This window comes from Lytechinus pictus, chromosome 3 (genome assembly GCF_037042905.1).
Source record: "Lytechinus pictus isolate F3 Inbred chromosome 3, Lp3.0, whole genome shotgun sequence".
Taxonomy (NCBI): Eukaryota; Metazoa; Echinodermata; class Echinoidea; order Temnopleuroida; family Toxopneustidae; genus Lytechinus; species Lytechinus pictus.
Window position 1 is genome coordinate 7,582,198 of NC_087247.1, and position 27,272 is coordinate 7,609,469.

Here is a 27,272-nt window from a genome sequence, read left to right on the forward strand (position 1 = left end):
AATAAGTGGAACAAAAAGTTAAGCTTTCAAACAATTCAATATCATTTACTAAAGCGTTCAAATCTCTTGAACTGCAATTTGGAACTCTTGAAGTGAAACTATCAGTTTGAATGGTATCAGAACAAAGTTAAAATATAACAATTTTATGAAGCCCATATTTTCATTCTACATACTAACTGTACAACAGGAAAGCTAGATCTCCTTGATTGTGTATATCAAACAAGCAACACATCTTACAACTCCTGTATATGATACATAAATGCATATAACAATAACAAATACAGTATTCCTATGTAATAATAGCTTAACCATATAAAAATATATTCTAATCTTTATTATATTATGAGCATACAGTGTACTTTACAATCAAGTTTTAAAAGAATACTAAAATATAATATTCATTTACATAAAGGCTTTATAAACAGTGATATATGATCATGATTATATTTATATATTCAAGGTATGGTTAAATATGACCTCAATATTAATTTTGAAGACAAAGTCAGGAGTCTGAGGCCCTGTAATATAAAAGTTTAAATTACAACTCATTGTACAATTAAGCGTGACTGTAAGTCTATGGAAAACCATATCCAAAAAGTTACAATCTATTGCACAATGAAGTGTAACTGTAAGTCTATGAAAAACCATAAACAAAAGTGGCAATCTATTGTACAATTATATGTAACTGTCAGTCTATGGAAAACCATGTACAAATAAGTTACAATCAATTGTATATATGGATCGTATCTCTTTATGATACACCCACCCCCAGGTGGATCATTCTCTTTGTTCAAAATCAATTTATGAATACGACAGTACTATAGCGACAACACCACGGATCAGCTAAGTTAACAGGAGCAAAATTCTACAAGCAAATGCTCGCAAACGCTTGCAAATGCTCAATAATCCACATGAAAAAAAAACTATTTTTCTCAGATTTGCACTTATTCTGTAATTTTCATCATCCAGTATTTGTTATTCAGATGATGAGAAAACATGATGTTCACCCCTTGAAAAAGAGGGAACGGATTTGTCGAGGCTATTCCCACCATTCCTCCATTATAATACATGTGGTCCATACGTTGGAACTTTGCATGCAAAAGAAAGTACATTCATCATTAGCTTGCATAATTTGCAAGAAAAAACCCTTTAAAAAGATATTGGAGTTCTAGTACTGATATCAGAGTGGTACTACGTGCAAATTATTATCTTTGAAATTCTTCGCCGAGATGGCTTTTTTTTTCATGAGGATTATGTGACCAACCTTCAGTTGTTAAAAAAAGTAAATGTTATTATGGAATGTTGCCACAAATTGCCAGGATTTTCAGGTTTTTACTTGAATACAGGCTGTGTTAAACAATAATGGGCTACTTGTTTGTTTGTTGTTTTTTTGGGGGGAGGGCTGTAAATTTTGTCTATGTCTTACTCATCAAATATTGATTTCAGTAATTACCATATATTAGTATTACTATAATAGGCTTGCTACAACAACTTCCCCAATCCAGTAGGAAACAGGAAAATATTCGCAGAATACATGTATATTACTCTTTGCTCTGAACCTAAAAACCTAAAAATACTTTTACATGAACTTTTACAGGCAAGAAGCCCTTTTGATTTTGTGATGCTACTAAATGCCATTTGGTCCGTACGTAGGTATGAACAGTGATCTTTAGCACAAACTGTTTTTCTCCTAAAAATCCTGAAAATTCATGGCAACATTCTTTAGATACCCCTGTGAGCATATTAAATTATTTCTGCCCAGTGTAGGTTATATTTCTCTGAAGATTTTTCTTTCACCTACACCATAGGTCAGGGGTCAAAGAGTTCCATTCTCATCCACAGTGAGGTTAACTACCAGCAAAGCAATCGGTGAAAGCACATCGAATACTCCCAGGTAGTGGAGAAAGTTCATACATTGTGTGTGTGTGTGTGTGCAGGCATGCCAGAATGAGAGGTTACCAACATTTCTCACATGCAGTCTACTCCTTGATGTACTATTAAGTGCTATTTGAGCACAGTTTTAGTATGCTTCAAAGTATGATCAGGGAGTTTTCAAATCCTGAACATTTCACAAATTTGTTAATTCATTGTAGACCCTGTGCCCATGATAACTCAGACTAGGGTCAATAGAAATTAGAAAAATGTGAATTATAATGAAACATAACCATGCTTAATCAGTTAACTCTAGATTCAGAATAAGAATAAGAAAACCATTTTCTTTCTTACTGCGCATGTTCAGAATTAAAGTCGTATTTTAGAATGTGCATTTTTCATTAAAACGAAAGAAAAAAATCAGATTTGATAATTTTTGAACTTCTACCAACAAATGAACAATGAAGGTTTTACCAACATTGCATTTCTGGGCACCGTGCGATAAAGCCAAGTAATTGATGTGGCTGATTTCACTGATTGCTTATATTCTTTCCTGTATAGTCTGGTGTCAAAAGCTGGTGTTGGTGTTAGGGCAGCACAAACACCTGTTACAACACCAAACTTAAAGCAAAGCTAGTTTTGGTGTAGGTCATACTGGATCATGAGGTACTTCTGGTGTTAATGTCAACAGATGGTGGATGGTGTTGAATATTATCCATTATTTCAACATTTAACGCCAACACCTACACCTTACTTAGAACCATACACGCACTAGGATGAGAATGGAACGGTGTTTATATCCAGGGTGCAGCACGGGGAGCTCGTTGGCCAGGCACCCCAATGCAGCAAATCAAATCACCTTCACAGACATGCATCTGATTTTCCATCAAGCCTCGCGCAAGAATGACTTCGCACAAACATTGTCATCGCAAAAATTGGTAACGTATAATGACAAATAATGAATTCTCATGCGCTACATCTTGTGTATATCTGTAGTGATTCGCTGCTACACCAAAATTTATTTGTAGAGTAATGCTCCTGTGCATTACCGTGATTTTGACTTTGACTTCAAAGATCTTTGATTTTTGCCCAAGATCTTCATTACTGGGCAAACATACTTTTTTGGTGTTGCGATTTTGCCTATACTACTAATACCTGCCAAAAACCTTGTTGTATCATTCAGCAGCAACAACAAGAAACTTATACAAAATATTGTTTACTAGCCAAGAGACATCAAATCTACAAAATCAACGGCCTGAATTCACAAAAGAGTTTGGAACCGAAAGGGTCAGGAAACCATAGACTATCCAGATTTCATATATAATTCAGTGCATACATTAAGAAAGCTCGGCAAATACATGTGCACTTTTTGCTACGGGTGCAAAATCAGGTGCATGTATTCACAAAATCTGCATAGTGTATGGTTTTGTACCCCCTTCTGGTAAACCCTCTGGTGAATATTCAGGCCGATTAGGCCGATTTTAATTCACTGCTCATCCATCCTTGTTTTCTCTCATGTAAAACACTTCTTCTCTGGAGCATGATACCTTTTCAGGAAAATCTGTCCAGTCTATGCACTCTAATAGCAAAGCAACACCAAATATGTGCATGTTTTTCCCCCAACACACCCTTCCAATTTGGCCCAGTCCTTGGTCGTCGGTGTCATGGGCTTTTTAATGCCCATCTAGAGGGCGTAGCGTTTTTTATGCCCCCCTAGTGGTCTGCGAGTGAAATTATTTAGATATTAAATTTTCTAAATTTTAACACACGATCAACATTTTACTCCCATGAGTAAAAGATATCACTCGCAAATCCTAAACTACGCCCGCTGTGCGTGGTGTGCAGTGCAGATCTCCCGGAACAGATTTGCAAGCGTTTCTCACTCGGTGCCAGACAGATAGGATGCGGGAGGACGTTTGATGTCTAAATCTGCCAAGATGCTTTCATCCCCTTCATCCATTCCTCCTGTTAAGGTATAAAGAAGACTGGAATCTTCGGTGAACTGAGGAGGCATCTCAGGTGGTGCCCCTAAGGACAGATCATCCAGTTCTAGCTGAGTGAATCGAGCAAGGTCCCTCTGTAGCCGATCGGTATCATTAGACTCCTTTGTGTAATCTCTGACCCTGATTAAAGAAGGAGAATAGAAGAAGTAAATCCAATGAGACCATGGACACATGTTCCATTGGAAAAAAGAATATTTATACTTACACCTTGTGATTTACAATCTGGGAATCTCAGTTTTGGAGGAATAATAATGAGTAATAATTGGCTCTTAAATAGCACTTTATCAATCTACGACTGCTCAAAGCGCTTCACAATTATTATTACCCGGTCACTGGATTCACAGCTTTTCTTGCAGCCTGTTAGGCACACACTTGCTAAACCAACCACAATGACAGTTGTTTCCTAAGGGTACCCAATTAGCACCTGGGTGAGAGTGACAAAGTTTGGAATGACGCTTTACCAAAGGACGCGAGGCCATGGTGGGATTCGAACACACAACCCTCTGATTACGAGACGAGAGTCAGAACCACTACACCACGGCGTTTCCACTAGATGATCTGGATAAACAGACGAACACTTGCAGGGGGCAATGATATATATGACTATACCTCAACTAGCGACCATATGCAATCTACTTCAATAGTTTTCTGCCCTATAAAATTCACTCAACTGAACTTTATTTATATACACAGGTTTCCATTGATAATGATACATTCTTGGGCGTCATCATGAATGGAATATAAAAATCTATGGCCCGGATTCTGAAGTCAGGTTTAACTTAGACCATGGTCTAACTCTTTGCTAAAATTATGGGAAGCCAAAAGTGTCAAATATTTTATTAAGCTGTATGTTTCTTATGTTTACTGTGCTCTTTCCTCATTTATCGATGGTGCAAACAATAATCTATTTATACCTACACAATTATGAATGATTTGAGAGCCAAATGAGGTGAAATATTATAACTCTACTGTTAGTGATTTATGTTACAATTGGCTATCCATACTTAAACCACAACTTTAAACTTGAGTTAAAGTTAAACCCAACTTCAGAATACGGGCCAATGAATATAAGATGATATTGGCTTACCTCTTCTTCAATTCCTTGGAGACTTCGATCATCCTGGGTTCTCCTGCTTTCCGATAATCTCCTGCAGGATACCTCATATCCTGGATTCCTCCGATAGCTCCTCGTGATGGATCCCCTGCGTATAACTCAGTGGGAGGATCCGGAGCACTGGAAGAATATAAATCAAAGCATCATTGGTAAACATGGGAGTAATTTTATTCATGTCAACTTCGACATGGAATACAATTTCATCAACAACTTTGAAGTTCTCTTAACTCACTGATGACATACAAATGAGGACTGGTGTCTGGACAGAGTGCTACAGTGTTGCAGTATAATAAGCAAGTTTCTAAAAGTAGTATAGTATGGTATAATTTTACAGATAGCATAATTCTTTACACTTGAAACTCATATCAAGATCAGGTCACCAGTAGCAAAATTTCAGTAAATCTTTTCATCCCCCCCTCCCGTGCTCATATTGAACATGAGGGATAATCCTGACAACAGCAACAATCTCAAGTGATGCAAACTCTGCATCCATTCTCCAAAAATTGCTCTCTGAACATGCATCAAGACTTCAATTAGCATCTTCCATTCTTGGCTCACCTTCTTGAAATGCCTCGGGCCACCAGAACAGGCGGAGACGATCGCGCCAAACCAGAAGGGGCATCAAACCGAAAGTGGCTCGTTCCGCAAGTGGGTGCCGATAAAGCGGTTGCCGTTTGGTAAGGCTCTGGGTGCTGATACGATGATCGATCAATCGCTGCTGTATAGGGTGTCTTTTGGATGACATTGCTTGATCTACCCATGACAAGGGGCTTGCCACCCTTGGTCAGTTGGTCATAGTGGTGATCGATCAAGAGACTGGTGCGCTGGGACGGTGTCTCTTCTTTCGGGAGAGAGGTCTGGGTGCTGGCACTGAGAAGAATCTTTGGAGATTGAAGGGACGTGATTGAATGAATTATTTTTATAAATCCCATAAGAGAACTCAAGATGTGCAACTGGGGGTATTTCGTCAAGACTAAATCCCAGCCACGTGTGGCATGAAAGCATCAAGGACACACGCTACTGAGTATTGTTCAATGTGCTTGAATTATCAAGTGTGGGTCGGCACTTACATGTAGCATGACCTTCAATCTAATAACTGTGAAACACCCTCAAGATGTCTTCAGTCTCAGTTTAAGAAATTAAAAAATGTGCATGGGGAAGAAAAAAACCTGTAGACTTGACAATCTAGTGGGTCCTCTTCTTTATATTTATAAAATAAATAACCTTCAAAATACAATTTGAACATTCAGATGGTTTATGTATTATCTATAGTTCGCCTTTAAAAGATGAAGCCTAATTCAAAATAGGACCCTTTGATTTCATCACATGAAGTAATAGGTCATATCAAAATGATGAAAATGAGTGCATTACATATGTCATAAAATGGTCTGCGGTATCCAACACACCATGAAAGCTGACCATTTGGCAGTAGATGAACGCATAGTACGATCTTCACATCAAGATATAAAACTTGTAATAATATTACGCACTCACCTCTTTAGGAGCTTCGTAAACGCGATGGCCCTTTACATCACGGATCGTCGGTTTGGCTTCCACTATCTGCCAGCACTGGGCATGAAGCTGCATCAAACAAGATAAATAAAGCATGCATATGATTACATCGTTAACAGCTACTACAATCAACATACATTTACAAAGTAAAAAGCAACAAACATATTTTGTGCAGCCAATATCATTCGAAATCAAAATGAAATCTTGGGTAGGATCAAGGCTGTAGCATTGGAAGGATGAAGAAGTTACAAGTTTAGTAGGTAAGATAATACTGAAATACTTCCAATAGAACATACACATGGGTGAAAGATGAAAGAAATGACTAGCTAAAGTTAGTTGGATATCGCATTCGTAACAAAGTTAGCCTGCTTTACCCACCCTCGTTCCCATCCCAGCTAAAACAAAAATCAACCTACATCACTGACAGTAAGTTCTAGGACGTTACACTGCTGAACGAGCGGGGCCAAACACTTGTCTGCCTCCATCAGCTTTTGACGTTGACTGTAGGCTTTGCTGTACAGAAAAAAAGGAGAAAGACAAAATATCCATAAGTATCAAGAAAATATAATCATTTGCATAACTTGAATCAAAACACAATTATACCAAATTGATATTCAAATTGATAGTAAAAATAAATAAATAAAAATAAAACAAATATTTAGCCAGTGTTAGACTCGCAAGGTTTTAAATAAAATGGCCAATAACCAATAACAATGACTATACCTTTTCTCTCCACATTACCATTTCCCCAACTTTATCATGATAAATTAATATACAGTTAACACATTGATCAGTTTGTTCTAGTAGCCACAGGATTAAATTATTTGGGCTTGTTTTGGGTGGTACATGTACTTACTTGTGGCAAACCATGAGTTTTCTGTGCTGCGCTCTCCACCTTTCTTCGCACTGTCCATTACAAGCCATGATCTTCTTCATCAGTTCACCAAGATTCAATCTACACAAGACAAAAATGACATAAAAGACAATGTCAGGGACTGTACAATTCTGTAATTCCCTAACAATACTTTCTTTTCAAGTATTCAGCATGAAAATTAATGGAAGGACATAAAGGGTTCAATGTCCAAATATCCCATTAATCTTCTTTTCTATATAGAGGTGTGGAGGATCTGTGGATAAGTCTCTGCATGGGCTTTTGAACATGGTATGGATTCAAATCCAACCTCAGCAATTTATTGACAATTTGCCTCTCTCCACCCAGGTGTGGTAAGTGGGAACCCACTAAAAAATTTCTTGGAATAGTGGAGAGCCTAATAACAGTAGCCATGATAATTAACTCTTTGCACGCTGAATTACTTTTTGGGGGATAATAATAATTGTTTCCATGTTATTTTCTTTAATTCAAGATTTCCATATTACTAGACGCTATCCAAGAACTACTGCATTTTATTAGCTTATCTAATTTGAAGGTAGGGAAAAAAAACTAATTCTTACGATTTTTTAATTTAATTGTACAAATGTGCAAGATTGCAACATCAAGACGCAAAGGGTTAAAAGCCGGGCAAATAACAGGCAGTGCTTTTAACAGAAGCATTGGTATTAAACACTATAATTATTATCATTATCATAATAAAAAAATTGTAGAATGCACTAAAGGATAAAGAGAAACTATAAAGTGTATCCTGGGCTCTGTAACACAAAGGTTTGCGATGAATTACAAATATGAAAGAACTACACTGATTGGTTTCTGGTCAGTATTTTAAACCAAATACCCATGTAACATTGATCTTTATTGGCCAGTCCATTTAGCGATTGATCGCTAATTTGTGTTACGGAGCCCTGAAGGTTAGAAGATGCTTACTTTTCCATCTTGTGAATTTGTTCCTCATTGTAGGAGATCTTTCCAGTCTTCTTGTCCCTGGTGAATCTCTTGTAGATATCTTCAGTTTCATTGGTCAAATGCAAAAGCTCGTCAATACTACGGGAATAACAAAAATAACATTCAACTTTTATGACACCTGTATGATGTATGATGTAGCATACTGCGTGATGTGCATCATTCAGAAACTAGATGCTGTTAGAGTGGAACGCTGAAGGTCATTTTGTGTCTTGGGGACTTTGCCTGTGGAGTCTATTTTGGGGAGCTGTTACATAACTACACCAAGATTTAACCCAAGATTTAACAATTTCAACTTAATTTGGGTTGCATTCCAAATCCATTTTGGCTGCATTTCAACTCCACTCTGACTTTTATTTCAACTCAATTTTACACTTTAACTGAATTTCAACTCCATTTTGACTGCATTTCAAATCTCGTTTGACTGTATTTCAAATCCATTTGGATTACTTTTCAACTCACCACTTTTCATGTTGAAGATTGCATCCCTGGGCGGGGTCCCAAGTCACATCAAGCTCATCACTGAAATGTACCTCTACGTGGAGATATTCAAGTATTTCACCAATCTCCTTGCTCTGTAGCTCATACTAAGAATGGACAAAATATTTGGGAACATTAATTTACAAATGTACATACAAATTTAAAGCAATTACACATGTTTATTACAATATCCAATGCTCTCTATTCATTTGCTCAACAAATCTTTGGTCAAGTCTCGAGAGTCAAATGCGGACCCAAAAATAAGACCTAGTGATGTAACCTGGTCGTAAGGTTGAATCAGTAGATTTCCCACTGATGCAAGGTTTTGTTCGATGTCAATTTGCTTCAATTTTCAAGATTTTCACTGTACTTATCGTCATCCAAAGATTTTGAGAAAAAAATTGCGTTCTCCACGAAATTCCATAAATCACATGTTCTTCAAAATTTCTGTTTTTTTTTTCTTCTTATTCTGTATCACATAAAACTGGGGACTTCAATATGACTATTGATTCTTTTCAGAAGTACTGACAGTCCTAGCTTGAAAACAGTTTAGTTCACACTGTACCTGCATGTGCTCATGAATGCATTCTTCAAGTTTACGTTCAAGCCTGTGGGTGATGTCACCGGTATGGCTTTCCTGAGCATTCCCCATGAGGCGAACAATACGTCTTCCGTCTTGTAACTCCCTTGACATGACAGAGAGTTTCCCTTTAATGCCCTTGTGATGAACTTGCAAACTCAGAATGTCTTTCTTCAACCGAGTACTGAAAAGAACAGGCATGAATTTGAAATCAAAGTGAATTTTTTCAGAGTGACAATGCTAAAAAAGAAACAAGGTACATTTGGAAAGAAGAAATGATTGCACGATAAGAAATAAATTCGGCCGAGTCTAAGCGGCATTAAGGTCATTCTACATGAGTAAAAATCATTTCCAAAAACTTACAAGACAACATCCTACATTCTCATTCATTTACAGAACATGTGGCATGTATAAGAACAGAAAATTAACTGACAATATAGATATCTTTACCACTTACAATTAAGCAGTCTTCAACGATAAATATATTCAGAAATGCATTAAAACTCATACCTTTAGTGTTGTAGGTTTAAGATTTCATAATTTCACACAAATGAATTCATGGTAAGCTCTTTTTGGGCAGAGTGGGGAAAAGTGCAGTAAAACTAAAAATAATGACACAGTTTACGATGTTAATGGCGATGGGGCACATCGGGTTGAGCAAAGCAATCATGTGGTAAGCAACTGTTTCCTGTTGTACCATTGTGTATACCCTTGAAAGTGCTGCATCACCACTAAAAACTAATCAGCCACATGAATCAAGATGAATCATTCTATCAAGTTACTGAATATTACATGCATTTTGTAATTGATTACATGATTTGAGGAGGAAAATCGAATAGTCTTTCTTTGAAAAAGAAAAAAACTTACCGAATTGTTACAAAGTACAAATCAAACAGCTGATGCATGTTGTGTATCAGCTTCTGTCGTAGCTGAAGGATGTGTCCCGTGGCCAAAGCCCCCTGAAAGGTAACAATTACACAACTCTCAAAATGAGAATACTGATAATATCTCTCTGCAATACCATTGTATAATACAGTCAAGTGACCCTAACCTAAACCAGGAATCTGGAACCTAACCTTAACAGACCCTTATTAAAATAAGGGTAATCTTCAAGGATTCATTTTGTTTCCCTACATCTCTGTTAATAGCAAAGAATAAATTTATCTTATAACTTAAGCTATTAAAAAATATACCAAACTTTTTCTCACCTACAATAACAAATTCACATTAAAAATTATTATTCAGAAGACTCGTTACCTCATTATGTCTTATTCACATTTATTTCTCAAAAGTGGAAAATGACAAGTTGATTTAAAAGTGTATATATATACATGTGAGGAAAAGTTTGAGGCCATTTTAAACAAAGAATATATTTCACAGATTTTTTTAAATATTAATAATATCATATATATTTTTAACCACCCTCTCCTTTTACCACCGTGTAAAAAAAAATGGACTTTAACATTATTCATCTCATTATTTACAATAAAGAACCATGTATTTCAATTGTTGGGAATAGAATCGACATGGAAATTTACCTTGGCTATTGGGTAATCAAGCTGTGTAGAAAATCTAGGTCGAAGAACAGGCATGGTAGCTGTAAAATGAAACAAATTACAAAAATATATTGCATCATACCTCTCATAAAAAAAATTGTTTGTAATATTCCTTTGCTTTTCAAAAGGTGAATCAACAATGCAATATATAAATTATGAAATATTTGTCTAAAGTCTGAAAGAAAGAATGTATTGCGCAACTGTTCTGCAACGCTGCCTTCGTGAACTTTACTTACTGATAACTGCATCCAAGACATGTTAAGACATGTGCAGTATAATCCCATAATGTAATCAAGACAATTTTGAAAACATATCAAGGTCAAATGTTTGAAATTAAAAACCACTGATAATACCAGCTTATATCGGTCACATACTATACACTTCATTTCTCAATATCATTGGGTAATTTGAAACACCTAATACAAACCATATAACCGCCTGGTACTTCTACAGATAAAAGCAGTACTTAAAATTTTGAAGGTGATCAAATAACTACAATACTATCATCTTATTTTGTCATATGTTCCTTTATCACCAAAATATAAGGATTTCAAAGCAAAATTCAGACAAAAGCAGAGTGCAATAGTTTTAACAATAAGGTATATAAATCATTATTACATGTTGCTATTCACATTGATATAGATAAACATTTTTGCTATTGCTTGGAAAATGACCTCTCTACCTGACAGAATTCCAAGCTCATTTTGATGATTAATCAACAGATACTAATTTCCAACTAGAACACTTTGGCATACATGCTCCATTTATACAAACAAACAAACATTTGAGAGTTACTTTGTTGGATTATGTTCAATTGTACTTTGTAACTTTAATACAACTGTAAGTATGTTTAATGAGAAATTCAGGAGAAGGCCAATCTCCAAACTCTAATAAATCTTTATTTTAGTTGAAAGGCTACAATTTTACTGAAAAGAAGCCCAATATTGTAATGAAGCTGGAATCTATTGAATATTGCCCCCCCCCCAAAAAAAAAACCCTAAAACAATCACGTTGTACTGATTTCTAATCTCACCGAATAATAAAAAAATCAAAATAAGAGTAAACAACAATGTATATACTGAGGTGAAGGAAATTTATTGTTATGGTCATGCCGTGACCACCCAAGACACCCCTGGCCAATAAACAAAAACCAATCTCTACTTACCGACAAAAGGAGGAGTGATCTGATGGGGGATATGGATCTGCTCCTTATTGGACAGCACGATGGGGTTGGCTTCGGAGGTGATGGGATACCTATGGACGGGGGAAGTTCCATCCGGTTTGAAGGCATCACCGTTATACAAGATGGACTGTTTGGTGGCTGGGAGTTTGGTTTGCGATGCTATGTGCTCTTGAAACTCAGCAAACCTGGATGATAGAGTACAAAAAAATTTTATGGTGAAGCTTCTGATACAATTTTTAAAAAAATGTATTTCAATAACATAGCAATTATAAGCAACAAGTGACGTGGTAATTTCCTGTGATAGCAGTCCAGGGCTCCTGTACCATGAAGCTTGGCAATTGTCATACAATCATATTTTGCACTTCACTGCAAATGATTAATGAATTATACGATCAATCACTAATTGTTATAATACAGGGTCAAGGAAATCTATAAAATGGTGATTTAGAATGATAGTCAAACCTGCAAGAGCTTCTTTATGTTTTTGTTGTTTGGTTTGATTGTTGTTGTTGTTGTTTTTTTTTTTGGGGGGGGTGTTTTTTCACATCAAAACTTCATTTTCAAATATGACCCCTACTTTTCAACAACAATCTAGTATCAAAAGCTCAAACAGTAAAGGGATAATGCATAAATAATTCTAATGGCTGATTATTTTGGATTTATTGTGCAAGAACATTTCATTTACTCTTTTTTTTTCTCTCAAATTATGACCGATGGTGCTAGAGAAGAATTTAAGCAGATTATGATTACCACGATGGTTTACTTTGAATATGGGACCTTCGAACTTTAAAAGAATAATCAAAACAACTGCATACTTACATGTCAGTGGGACTACAGTAGATCTTCAGGAAGGATGCCTCACAGACCCAGAATATGTCAATGACCGTCTTGTTGGTGATTCTCTGAGATTCTTCAAAGAACCGTTGGAAGGAAAATACCTTGGTGGGATTACACTCCAGCAGGCCAGCCAGCAGGGGTGTAAGCAACTTCCTCAGGCCTCTGAAATAAAAAGTCATTGTCCAAGTATGTTACAGAAGAAATTCAGAAATTTTGAAAACATACACGTATAGGTAATATTTGAGAGCATCTACGAGGCGTTTCGTCAACATTTGTTGTCTAAAAAGTTGTCAGAGCTGACAACTTTACTTTGATTTTGATTGGCTGAGATAGCACAGGTGTCTGTTACCATAGAAACCGTTGGATTATGACAATTTGTTTGTGCTGACAACTTTAATGAAATGGTCCTGCTCCGTATCAAATCTAACAGGCCATGTGTGCTACACAAAATCCACTATTTCATGTATTTGTCATTTATTACATAACAGGCTAAACATGCAGCACCCATCTGTTTCTTGAATTAACATGAACAACAAAATCCCGCTATTTGATTTCAACATTTCACAGATAAACAATATCTAAATTCATTGCATGTAGGGTTTGAAACAGTAGCTTGGAACGTGTCATCAATTATTTTGATGAAAAGGGGCTCTGGAGGGTACCAAATTTGGCATCTTGTTATTGATCTCACTCGCAATTTTGCTATCAGCCGATCAGAAGCTAGGATATCAGTAGTTTAAAACAGTTGTCAGTACATGACTAACACAATCTCCATGAATCGCTCCCCTCCTCCCTGTGAGTAACAGGCTATCAACTTACCCAGAGAGACGGCAAGTCTCTGGCAGTTCCCGACTCCAGGTGATCTCGTGGTCGCCAGGACCAGTCTGCACTCCGCTGATGACCCCTTCGGCTTTCTTGGTGGTCAGATAAAACCTGATGGACATAATCAAGATAATAGTGGAAATGAATGCAGAGAAACCTGAAAACTATTGGCTGAACTTGTATCTTGCTCCAACAAGGGCAGCAAACCCTGCGAGACAAGGGCCCTTCACATAAATTATATGATTAACTAAAACTACACTTTTGTTGTAAAACAGTACAAAAAAAACAAATAATAATGTAAATACTGATTGATTGATTTTATCTCATTATAATACAGGATCAAGAGTGCATAAGCACAATGAATAAAGATGCATTAACTCTTTGCCTACTGAACCAGGTGGTCCCTGGCTAAAGTCTTTGGAAATTAAAGAATTCAGAAGCCAAGGGTTCAAGGATCATGTCTCACATTGGGATGTAATCAATCACAAATATGAGATTAATCACCACTTTGTAGTTCAGAAATGGAGTTCAGATCGATCTTAAAGCTGTACTTGATATAATAATAATAATAATAATCGTCAGTTTTTGTATAGCGCATAACACAAAACAAATAAGTCTCTATGCGCTTGATATAAATACATCACAGCTCTTTATATAACAGGGCAGGCCAAGATCAACTCCTGGGGCCTGTTGCATAAAACTTTTTACCAGAGAAAACTCTGGTAAAAATTGAAAACCAAGGTTAGTCTGATTTCTGCCATTGACTTTAACACAGGGCAAAAACTCCGGTAAAAACAACCTGAGTTTTCTCAGGTACAAAGTTTTATGCAACGGACCCCAGATAGCATTCATTAAACCAGACAATTGCACCGCTAAAAAAAATAATCTACAGCAAAAGCCTTCCTAGCATGGCCGCATTTAAAACTTTAATATAGAGAAAAGTCTCAATCATGAAAAACAATAAATGATAATAACAAAATGAAGAGAAAAGGAAAGTCAAACCATTGTAAACACACAACAGCGCGCCCCTCCTAACCATTGTCTTATCAAATTTTCCAGCACCACAAGACAAAGAGTTGGCTTGACTTACATCATGCGTGAGTTTTTCCGTCCTCCTTGTGGTCTGAAGGGCAACTGACCGGTAGCCAGATGATAGAGCGTGGCTCCTATGCTCCAGAGATCGATCCGAGCATCGAAGGGCAACGCTGCTGGTTTCTTCAGTACTGCTCTTTCAAAGACATTGGGATGCTGTCAACAGAGAAAGAGAGGTATATACTTAAGTCTAGTCAAACCTGCTTCAGCAACCACCTCTATCTAAAGATCGCACATTTGGTTTCCATTGAATAGAATTCCCATTGAAACATGTATTAAGAAAAAAAACCTGTCAATAAAGACTACCAGCTAAAAAGACAAGAAAAGCGGATTCACCGCAATGATTATCATACAAGTGTAATTTACATCCCACCGCTGCCACAGTAATTAATTATCAGGACCCTTCCAGGTAAAATGAAGCAGGGTTTCTACAGAACACTTTAACACTAGCCAATATATATATATATATGGCATTAAAAAACTCAATAACAATTTATCAGTGCTCAAACCTAGGAATACGTTATTTACCTGAAAAATATCATCTTCATCATCCATGTAGGTTTTTCCAAAAATATTCTAAAGAACATTTAATGAAGCGATTTGTCAGAGACTTTTACTGACAGTTGTTAAATTCTTGCAACTGAAGAATAAGAAATAATTTGTGACTTGCTTTAATCAAGATAATTGCTCTACTGTTATTATATAAACTAGGCTTAGTAGTAATAACACATACAGAGTAAAAATTTCCCTTCCAAATAAACAATCTACTTACTAAATATTCTTCGGTGCCATGGAGACTGGTGAAGTTCTCATCGTCCGTAAGCTGTCGTGCAGCACCAAAGTCTGCGAGCTTGTAGATGGTTTGACCATGCTCATCCTTGAAGCACATGATGTTCCCGGGCTTCACATCGCGATGAGCCACACCATTGTCACGCAGGTACTTGATGCCAGCAGCTATGGAAAGAAAAGAAGAAACATCCATCATCAGTAGAACCCAATAGTGGATTTAATAAGCTTGATGTGAAAATGATTTAAACTTGAAGTGTTGTTCCTCTTCCCAAAGCTGAGATTAGTTTCAACCTGTTGAGCAAACACATTTTGTCAAAACTGGAGATTTAAACAATCCCCTCCATACATACTGCAGACCAGAAAGCCATGCTGTAATTTCAGACAAGCATGGAATCCATTATTGAAAGATAAGGTAGTATTAAGTGAAGGACGTCATAGGAGGATATCGTGCAGAAAAAAAGTCAGAACCCATTTTTAATAGGTAAAATACTAATGAAGTTATGACAGATACAGTAATAAGTTTACTATCAATATCCATGGATATATAAGTCATAAAATATATGCATGGATATATTTTATTCATTAAATATATCCATGGATATATTCAACTCCTTAAATAAATCCATGGATATATTTCACAGGTAAAATATATCCATGAATATATTTAAGGAGGTTTTCCCACCAACCAACTTGTCAGTGGGATCTAGCCACTTACTAATGTCAGCAAGAACTTGAAAGAATACTTTCTCGGCGAGACCATTGGCATTTTCAGGTTTTTCAAGCACATCGTAGAGACTGCCTCCGGTACAAAGTTCCATCATAAGTATGTTCTCTTTGGAGATTTGCTGAAAATGACATGGAAGAAGCAAATTTAAGAAGCAATAAAATGAATATCACATTAAGAAAATAAAGAAGAGTGCTCTAGCAATACAGTTATATCAAAACCCAGGTTTTAACTTACATCTTTTTCTATAGCCTCAAGACAGACGATGTTCTTGTTGCGTAGTCCAAGCAATAGCTGCGATTCCCTCTCCATGTCTGTTCCCATTCTGAATAAGTTCGGTGTGTGCGGCACTTTACATGCTACCCGTTTTCCAGATTTCTGCAAAAAAAAAGAGGTGATTTAATTTGAATTTAATACTATAGGGCAACAACACTGATATTTCTATTTCTAACTCTACTTGTTTCTATACTTGGCTAACATACAGATCCAGAAATAGAAATGAGGTATTGAACAAAAATCATTTGCGGCCCAAAGGCCGAATTATAGATTTTCAAACATAAAAGCAAATACGCAAATATACATCAAAATTACGACAACATAATGAAAAAAGGAAAATGAACAATTCCAAAATACATTAAAAAATAATAACAATCACATGCCTGAGGTAAATATTACATACATTATTGTGAAATAAATCACCATTGTAGAATTATCGTTTTTACAACCATTTATTAGTTAATTCATTATCCTAATTAATCTAAGATTTCATTATTATTTTTATCATTACTATTTATATTACTATCATTTTTATCATTCACGTTATTATCATAAGAGGGGAAGAACTAGAATAAGAATGAAACAAGAATATAATAAAAAATCATTATATGTAATAATATTTTCTTTTAAAATATTCCCACTTGTTATAAATTAATTGCGCTTCTATAAATAAACTCCCCAAAATATTATAGTTAAGGAATCATCACCTCTCTCTTTTTTTTTGGGGGGGGGGTGGGAATTACAGATACCCACAATTAAACAAAATATTATATTTGATGTTTTCCATAAATTATCTTCAACAATATCTGGAAACTGCTCAAATTTGTTTCTGAACATGAGAAGTGTGGAAGAGATATAACTGCATCACTTACGATGATGCACGTTACGACTCTTGTCTCGAGCATTGCCACTACCAATAGATGTCGGGCAGGTTGTAAATCTAGACAAGATGGCAACTTCACATACTTTGCAAGATTTTAGAGTGTTTTAAAGTAGTGTTGGACAATATTACTGGGAACAACTATTGAAAATCTTAGATGCTTATTTATGACATATAAAAGCAAAAGAGGACTGTTTATTAATTCTTAAGTATCTGAATATCACAAATGTCAAACCCCATCCAATGTACCTTGTGTCTTCCTCCATATACTTTGCTTGTAGCTCCTTGTCCAAGCGGTGTGTCCAAGAAGATAATAAAACTTGGTGTACTTCGTATGTTTGGCACCGGTTGGCGTGCTGCTCTGCCATGATGTTCCATAACCTATCAAAATGACAATCATTAATGAGGCTCATTATTACCATTTATTTCCTAATTTGCAAAGAAATAACTGCTATAAATTTTGTTAATCTGTTAAATCAATGTATAGTGAGACCACCACATATCGACCACCTCTTTTGAAACCGACCACCTCGCGCGCATTTAAATTGTTGCATATATTACAAACGATACGCGTGGGAGAGTAGGCGCAGTGTCCATAGGAACGGTAAGAATCAATTTTACAAGAGAAAAAGAAGGGGGAAAAAGTAAAAATCTAGTAGAATTTATCAAAATTGTTTTGACTAGACTAGACCCGAACCCCGCCGATTTTCTGCACAAATGAGACGAAAACTAGGTAAAAGTGATAAATATTATCGCAGATATGATGCTTAGAAAATTAGGTGGTCGATAAGGTGTAGTTCCAACCATACATGATCTATATCTAGTTTGTAAAACCTTGACTTGGGAACTAGTTGCTCATCAGGCAGAACTATTTGGAGAAAAAAAAAGCATGGTAAAAAAGTTCATTTTTTGCATTGTTTTTTACATTAGGCATGAATCAATGGTCCAATTCCCATGGACTCACCGGAGGTTAACAAAAAAAGCCTATAGTATAGTTTGCCTTTTATTTCTCGTTCGTCCTTGTTCGCACATACCGTACGCACACAATGCACTGCAACTAGCAAGTCGAGTGCAACGCATCTAACTCTAACAGATTCGAACATGCATTTTATGCAACAGCCAACAACATGCAATTGCAAACTGACGTCATGACGTAGCGAACTCGCTTTTCAGCTTACAATCAAGTTCAAAGTATGGTAACTTTGGATAATAAACGAAATAATATCACAGGGAATTACCTTCAATATATAAAATACATTTCGATGCAGGTAAAAACGAAAGGTTTTCGATAGATTAACGTATTTAAGGGAAGTTCAGTACGTTGTTAACGTCGACGTCGATCCGCGTCCAAAATCCCTTGAATAATGCCATGGCTAGCCTTTTTGCGGTCAGACGTCGACACACATCAAAAGCTAACTTTAGTTTAGAGGCCTTGCATAAATTTATGCATCTACTGATCATCAGTGTACTTTTCAAAATCAGTAATAAAATTCCATTATATTTTTTAACATAAATTTGACAGAAACCATCTTAAACTCACATACTTTAATTTAACTATATTGAATACAAAATCTTGGAAATAGACAAGTTCAATCAACATTTGGGGAAATCCCCTCTTTGGATCCGATCAGCTGTTTTTCTCGACTTGTCTCCGTATTGGGGAGCCTTCATCATGCTCCTTCCGTGGAAATATAAATTTCTGTGCTCCTAAACTAAGCTCATTACACGTCCAATCCACGGCATAACAATATAAATTTACATTTTTGGTGTGTTTACTGTAGTTATACTTATATCGCCAGAGAAGTTCTTCCTCCACGAATCAGAACAAAATTGCTCGGTAGTGATGAGAAATTCGTCGTAACGGTAAGAGATGCGTGACCGTGACTGTCCAAAATAAAATGCGCGGTATTGATTGCTGGAAAATGAAGTATCACTTGAACGTTGGTTTGACGTTTGTTTGCAACTCTTTTCGCAACTGTGTGAATTTAGTAATATTTCATACTCGTTGTGAAATAAATTCATTTATCATGCATCGTTTGAATTTGTCATCATGTTTGCATAACAGGAAAGGGGGTCGCGACACACAAAATATATAAAAACGTTATTTGTTTAGCTTGGTTCTCAACATAAAGTAAATATAATTAAAACTGAATTACAATGTTAAACCGAGAAAATCTAACAGGCATATAACCGATATTTTGATGAGAGATATTACGGAATAAAGTTCTGTTAAAACTTAAAGGAATGGTCCGGGCTGAAAATATTTACATCTCCACTTTCCGTTTTCTTATGTTATTACATAAAATCATAATTTTTTTCATTATTTCATACTTGTGTGAATAATATGTCTCCCTTATAATTAAATAAGTTGCAGCAATAAATATCTAATGCACTAAATCAGTTGTCAATCCAATTTTTCTAGTTCTTGGAGGAAAAAATTTGAATAAAACTAATTTTATATAATAAAATACAAAAGAACAAGTGGAGATGTGACATCATCAGCCCACCTAATGAATATTCATGACGACTGTTTTCACAAAATATTGCTAAACTTTAAAATTCAATAACTTTGTTATTTGTTATCCGATTTTGATGAAATTTTCGGCATTTTGCTCTGTGAATTCTACTCTATTTATTAAGCTATACATACTTTCAGCCCGGACCATCCCTTTAATAAGACATAATTAAGCAACATTAGAGCGCTATGATGGTAATTACACATTCACATTTTTTTTATGCATGAAAATTCATTAAAAGATTTTGATTAAATGTTCAGTGTCGTGTTTGTTAACATTGAAATCAACTCGACGTTGAGAATTTGAATTGTAAACTTGGTTGAAATGGAAAACATATAATTTACACTATGCGATCCGGTACGACGCGATTGTTATTACATGTAAATCGCATATTTTTCATATAATTCTGAAAGTTCAAGAAGTAAAATTATTTCATTTGAAGTTTGGCCCAACGTTAGGAATAATAAAATCATAATTTTACTTTGCGACAAGCCATGTAGTCGGAGTAATGTCTAAATCGGCTTCAACTTAATTTGCAGCCAATGATGACGTCATTACGATTTGGAATTGAATTTGCATTTATTCCTACAAAGAGGCTCGAACTTGAGTCAATTTCGATTTCAGTTAGTCCTACCACCAATCTGAACTCTGATCGCTAATTCTTATTAACTGGAATGTTCATATCAAATGTTAATACAATTACTTTGAAATTCGGATCGCAACGGATCGCATAAGGCAGCAATGGGGGCAGCGAGCAGCGTTCCCCCTCCCCACAAAAAATCCAAGACATATATTTTTAATTGCAAACTCCCCCCCCCCCAAAAAAAAAAAAAAATCATGTTAAAATCCTCCACTGACCTCATCTTCAACTTTAATGCAAAGTTATGTCTTCGATGCTATTAAGCTCGATCGCTTTCTTCCGTCGCTCACATGTGTTTTTGACTATTTTATGTATTGGCCTGCCCCTACCCCAGAGGGGGAAAATCCGCAAACGGCCACGCACCTCCTCATTAATAATGCATGCATTACGAGAAAGTCGGATCATCTAAGCGCAATCCTCCAAAGTCGGACGTTCAGTAAGAAATTATGGCAGTCAGTGTTGAATATGATTATCGGATCCCTTTTTTAATTTCAACAACGCAGTATTATTTACAAACAGAAGTTGATCATGAGTGAGAAAATTTCCAAGAGGCTAGAACGAAGGAGCCTTGTCACGAGTCTTCACGTATTTCCAAAGAAATTAGGTGCCCATTAGGTGACGATAGATGGTTCCAGATCAAGATGCTTGAAAAGTTTATTTCCAATATAAATCACTATGTTACTCGGGCAGGCATCAATGACGACAAAGACGATATCGAAGATTGAGATACGTACAATTACTTTCCCACAAAAATGAGATCCTCGGCGAAGTTGACGATGAGCGATAATTTCCCCCGAATCATAGAATGAGTAAGAAATTGGTGATTCCACAGATGCTAACGAATTTATAGTTATGAACTTGTCTGTATGCTGTCTAGATAAGGCTCTGCCTGCATATGCAGCGGATTTTGTTTTTATAACATACCGACAATAGAATATTCTAGATTTTTTTTTAGAAGTACCCACAAACTGGCGCATTCTGGATTCCTGTAAACAAGTTTCTAGGTCAGGTATGTTATACTCTTGGCAGAGGAACATGCTGGATTGTTCTAATTATACAAACACGTTTTCTTTACACAGGGGGCACCATGGGGACGACCGCCCTCATGAATTTTCAAGGTGATTGAAACTGAAGAAATAGGGCATATAAGGGCGGAATGCAAAGGAAGAGAAAAGAAAGGTGTTGAAAAGAAATGGGTGGATGGGTTGTATAAATCGTACCCATAATTAAATTTAGACAAAGATGACACCACTTCTATGTCATCTTGCGGATTGGGAGGGGGTGCAGTAGTAGAAGCAGCAGCAGCACTGAAGCAGAAGAGGGAGGAGAAGAAGGAGGAGAAAAAGACGAAGAAGAAGAAGCTCAGACGAAGAAGAAGAAGAAGGGAAAGAAGAAGAAGAAGGAGGAGGAGAAGGAGAATAAAAAGAGTACGTACTTTAGAAAACAGTTGTATACTAAAAGTACGTAGTAGTAGTAGTAGTAGCAGCAGCAGCAGTAATAGTAGTAGTAAAGTAGTAGTAGTACGTAGTAGAAGAAGTAGTAGTAGTAGTAGTAGTAGTAGTAGTAGTAGTGGTAGTAGTAGTACGTATAGTAGTAGAAATAGTAGTAGTAGAAGTAGTAGTAGTAGTAGTAGTAGTAGTAGTAGTAGTAGTAGTAGTAGTAGTAGTAGTAGTAGTAGTAGTAGTAATAGTAGTATCAGTAGTAGTAGTAGTAGTAGTATTAGTATTATTATTAGTAGTAGTAGTAGTAGTAGTAGTATAGTAGTAGTAGTAGTATGTGAATATAATGTGAATCAAGCTACATAGACATTCTCGTGAATGTTATAGTTTTTGTAAATCTTACCTATAAACTGATACAGCAGAAGAACGTTTTCATCGAGTATATTCTCTTTATGAGTGGCCATCTTTAGCAATGTTTCTTTCAAGACTTATTATACCAGCACTTATTTATGTAAGCATTGAGAATGCCGAAAATAGGTAATAGGGAAATTCACAATTACCGCATTGAAATCCGGTATTGCCTTATTGCCGCCGCCAATATTCGGTACTTTCCCACCACTTCCGGCTTGGCAAACCACTGATAAAGATTATGTAAATGAAACAAAAGGCATCATATATGTATTTTATTCCCCTCATCAAAGAAGCTTCTTATATAACAATTACGGGGATCATAATGCATTATCATAATAAGCCTTAATTGTCAGATCTTCAACATTTTGAAAATGTCATGATATTTTGTATGAAGCCTGTTTGTAATTTACACGTCTGTACAATAGATCACAATTTCGGGCATTGGCCGAGATAATCCTTCAACAAACCAATCTATCTGTCTATCTATTTATCTACGTATCTATCTATGTATCTATCTATCTATCTACCTATCTACGTATCTATCTATCTATCTATCTGTCTATCTACCTATCTACGTATCTATCTATCTATCTTTCTTTCTAACAAAATCAATCATCCCTGAATTACAACACGATTTTTAGATATTTCATGGTCTTCAAAAGGAGTCTCACCACAAGTTGGCGTACGGAGGAAAATTTCTAAATTGATTTTTTTTTAAAATGAAGTGAACTTTTGTGACAGAATTTGATACAAAATCAAGAAAATGATTTCATATTTTACACAATTCCTCTTCATTTCCTCGGTCGTTATGTTATTTTTTTTTACAGAGGGGGGGGGGGGGGGGGGGGCAAGCCTCCATCTTTACGCCAATATCGCCAGGAATAATCGCGGTAAAGAGCCATGTAGCCATATAATAGGCCTTCGACTTGATAAAATAACTCCTTTTGGAATTCCTGGAACGGTCTATGCAATCTATGTTGTGGACACTATTAGTAAGAAATGGAAACCCAACTTTCATAAATATTTTTGCTGCTGAATTAGGTATTTCATACGCAAAGCAAATTGTCAAATCGTATAATTGCGAAATGCAACTCATCATCCCAAAAATATTGTGATTCAAAATCGTTGACATCATGGGCAGAAGATGGGAATATTCTAGAACCATAGATTTAACTCTATGTGAACGTGACATAGTCATGATAGTGCCCGAACACGGGTATGTTCGCAAAACCTTGCTGGAAAATATCCCCTAATAATTCCAGATAATATAGGATCTATCATTTGACAACTGAAGATTATGACTTACCCATTAGCAACAGAAAACGTGATGCATCAGGATATTATCTCCGAAACTGATGGAGATACCATCATGACAAGAGGCTCATCCCATTATCATCCCATATGAGGATATCAAGAATGTCACCATTTATATTAGGAAGCGACAATTATTGATCTAACCATAATGGCTGTTTCTTTCAGGCGAGATTTTACAAGGGAGTGGTTGAAATTACTTGCTTTTAGAATGTGCATCGGTGCATATACGTGTACTTTGAAACTAAAAAAAAAATGCTTCCTTATTCCTCGTTTACCCAATTCCCTTTACGTATGAGACCCATTCTGATCAATCAGATGGAAAGAATATCGTTCGATATACATGTAGTATATTATTAATTAATTTATTTATTTATTATTGGCTTAAACAAATCGTTTTTTTAATGGAATCTTATAATTTTCATCATAATTATATAAAGTCATGTTTACATAGTAACATAATTTTATAATTGTATACGGGACTGTGAAACAGGGGATCATTGTGTTGCCATTCATTTACCAATCCTAAACCACTGCGATTTCTGTCTTTGTTTTTTTGTTGATGCTGTTTTTTGCATGCATTCCGATACACGATTCCAAATATTCATAAAGCAAAATAAGCAACAACAACAAAAAAGGAGAAAATGAGTCCTGGAAATACCTCGTGCATTGTGGCTGAATAATGACTTTTTTTCTTATCTTGTAATCGTAACATAATACACGTTTACATGCATATCTGCCATCAGAATGGTGGCTCAGTGGGAGAACACTCTCCTCATGAACGGAAGGTCGTGGGTTCGATCCCCGGCCGAGTCATACCAAAGACTTAAAAAATGGGACCTTCTGCCTTCTTCTCGGGCGCTCAACTTATGAGAATGGAGAAGGGTAATAATAGCATGCACTGTAAAAACTGTGGTGTTAAAACTGACACCAGTTGGTGTTATGCCCGGTTGACACTTGCACGCATTGTGGTGCCCGCATTGCCCCGCATTGATGCGTGCCAGTGCGGGACACTTTTACCGTGTTTACACTTAATCGGCATTTGAATCGGCTCGCGGTTCTGAACCGCGAGCCGATGCAGCATCGGCTTTTTCATAGCGTGTAAACGCGAGTAACTTGAATCGGCTCGCGGTTCAGAACCGGCAATTTGCACCACCAAAGTAGTAGGTTCTGAACCGCGAGCCGATGCAGAATCGGCTTTTTTACTACGTGTAAACAGAAAGCCGATTCTGCACCGGCAATTTGTGCGCATTTCAATTACTTTACCATTGTGACGTAATTGTTAGCGCACTGATCCAGCGTTGTCTTTATTATGACGTATATTGTAGGTATGCGTATCATTTCAAGTTTTTGCATCGGCTCGCGGTTCTGAACCGTGAGCTGTAACAACGTGTAAACGCAATCCAAATGCCGATTCTGCATCGGCAATTGGTTCAGAACCAATTGCCGATTAAGTGTAAACACGGTATTTATGGCACGACTTGGCTATATCAGTTCACGCAATGTCCCGACACGTTCACGACATGTTTGCGCATTGTTTGCGCATAGTTCGCGCATAGTTCACGCAGTGTTCACGCACTGTCCCGACGTGCTTTCAGCAAATATTCTCGACACCCTATTTCTGTGACGTATCTAGCGCAAATTTAAATATTCAACGTTCGCGTGTTGACACCCTCTACGTTCGTTGATTAGAACGACTCACATTGATCACGTGGTCTGCACTCACAATTTTGCGCATGTCATTCGCGAACTATGCGTGAAGTATGCTTGACCTATGCGCAAAGTATGCGCGACCCTGTCGTGAACTAGTCGCGAACTGCGTGCCACTACCCCGGGGGTGGGGTACCCACTGTTTTTACGCCACGCACTGGCACGCATTGGCACGACTTGTTTGCGCATAGTTTGCGCACAGTTCACGCACTGCTGCAATGCGGGAAGTGCGTGGCAAAATTTTCAACATGTTGAAAATTTTTTTTCGCTCTTCACGCATTGCTGCGCATTGCCGCTCATCGTCCCGCCCCTTCCCGCAAGTGTCGACGCATTGGCACGCATGACGCAATATCAGTGCGTGAACTATGCGGGAACCGAAAATCGTGAAAGTGTCAACTAGGCATTAGTAGAGGACCACACCCCGAGGTGTTAAAATTATACCCTAGAGATTGAACATAACACCAAAGAGTGTGAATGCAACAACCAAAGGTGTTGTAATAACACCTATAGGTGTTAAACTAACACCATCAATTTAACACCGGAGTAAAATAACTGGTGTGGTCCTCTATGTACACCGGTTAACACCACAGTTTTTGCTGTGTGTTATGTTATGCAGGGCCCACTGCTGTAAGAACAATTTACAGCTGAGAGTGGCTATACCCTGGGTAAAGAAGAGTTATCATTTTTATTATCATTATTATTATCAACATTATTATCATTATTATCAACATTATTATTATCAACATTATTATTATCAACATTATTATTATCATTATCATTATTATTATGCTTATTATCATCATTATCTTTATCATTATTATTATTATTATCTTTATTATTATTATTATTATTGTTATAAGTTTTATCTTTATTATTATTACTATTATTATCATCATTATTATTACTATTATTATTATCATTATTATAGAATGTCCGGCACTGGTTGCAAAATGAATCTTGATGGCCCCTTATCTACATACCTCATTTTTTTTCATAATTTAAGGGATGTTAAATATTTGCGAAAGGCAGTTCAATTTCACATGACCCTTTTCCCCTTCTGATGCATTTCGATACCGAAAGCATCAAATCATTTATTTAACCTATTCTATTCTGCAAGGGGAAAGAGAGATACGCTTTTGTTGTATTTGAATACGTATAGTACCTCTTTGATGTCGGACTTAAAACTGATAATTGCGTGTACCGATGTATGAAATACTCAGACGTTTCGATTCCTTTTTTTCCGGATATTCTCTATCGTGACTAAAGAGGTGTCATGATTTTGGCGCCAATCGCTTGATACCGATTATCGATGAACCAGGATGCAGCCCATCCCCTTAATTATTATCATTATTGCTTATTTGTCAAATGAAGATAAGAATGATGAATAAAAATCAGAGAACAAAGAATTAACAATACATAATAGAAATTGACCATGACTCTATAATATGCAAACATGCAGGCAAATAATTTCCTTGTTATCATAATTATGAACTTGACAAAATTATCCTGAGCAATTCCTATGACTTACCCAACTTTAAGATGAAAAATCATGACCGATGAGATTGCGAATGGATCAGGAGGAAATAACCACGGACAAATCATATTTTGCGAAATCCCGCAAACCATATAATTATGTCAGGCCTCATATATGTGATCCCGTATATGATGAT

General features: G+C 36.4%; 1 protein-coding gene across 6 annotated transcripts; it reads right to left on the bottom strand.

Annotated features, from left to right (window-relative positions):
- Window positions 1-297: 297 nt before the first annotated feature.
- LOC129257906 (serine/threonine-protein kinase TBK1-like) lies at window positions 298-27,216 on the bottom strand. 6 transcript variants are annotated; one of them, XM_064096264.1, is made up of 20 exons: window positions 27,131-27,216; window positions 17,825-17,956; window positions 16,657-16,797; window positions 16,411-16,540; window positions 15,679-15,860; window positions 14,905-15,062; window positions 13,812-13,925; window positions 12,975-13,154; window positions 12,138-12,340; window positions 10,955-11,013; window positions 10,284-10,375; window positions 9,402-9,600; window positions 8,819-8,943; window positions 8,321-8,437; window positions 7,358-7,456; window positions 6,918-7,014; window positions 6,484-6,570; window positions 5,548-5,870; window positions 4,963-5,109; window positions 298-3,995 (listed from the first exon to the last, which is right to left on the bottom strand). In XM_064096264.1, exons 2-20 carry the CDS (start codon window positions 17,951-17,953, stop codon window positions 3,752-3,754), a joined length of 2,826 nt encoding a protein of 941 aa, XP_063952334.1. In that variant the 5' UTR covers window positions 17,954-17,956; window positions 27,131-27,216; the 3' UTR covers window positions 298-3,751. The 6 variants fall into 6 exon arrangements, with proteins under 6 accessions (XP_063952334.1, XP_063952333.1, XP_063952332.1 ...); XM_064096263.1 differs by lacking the exon at window positions 27,131-27,216 and adding an exon at window positions 23,888-23,980; XM_064096262.1 differs by lacking the exon at window positions 27,131-27,216 and adding an exon at window positions 22,574-22,653.
- Between the last annotated feature and the right edge of the window lie 56 nt (window positions 27,217-27,272).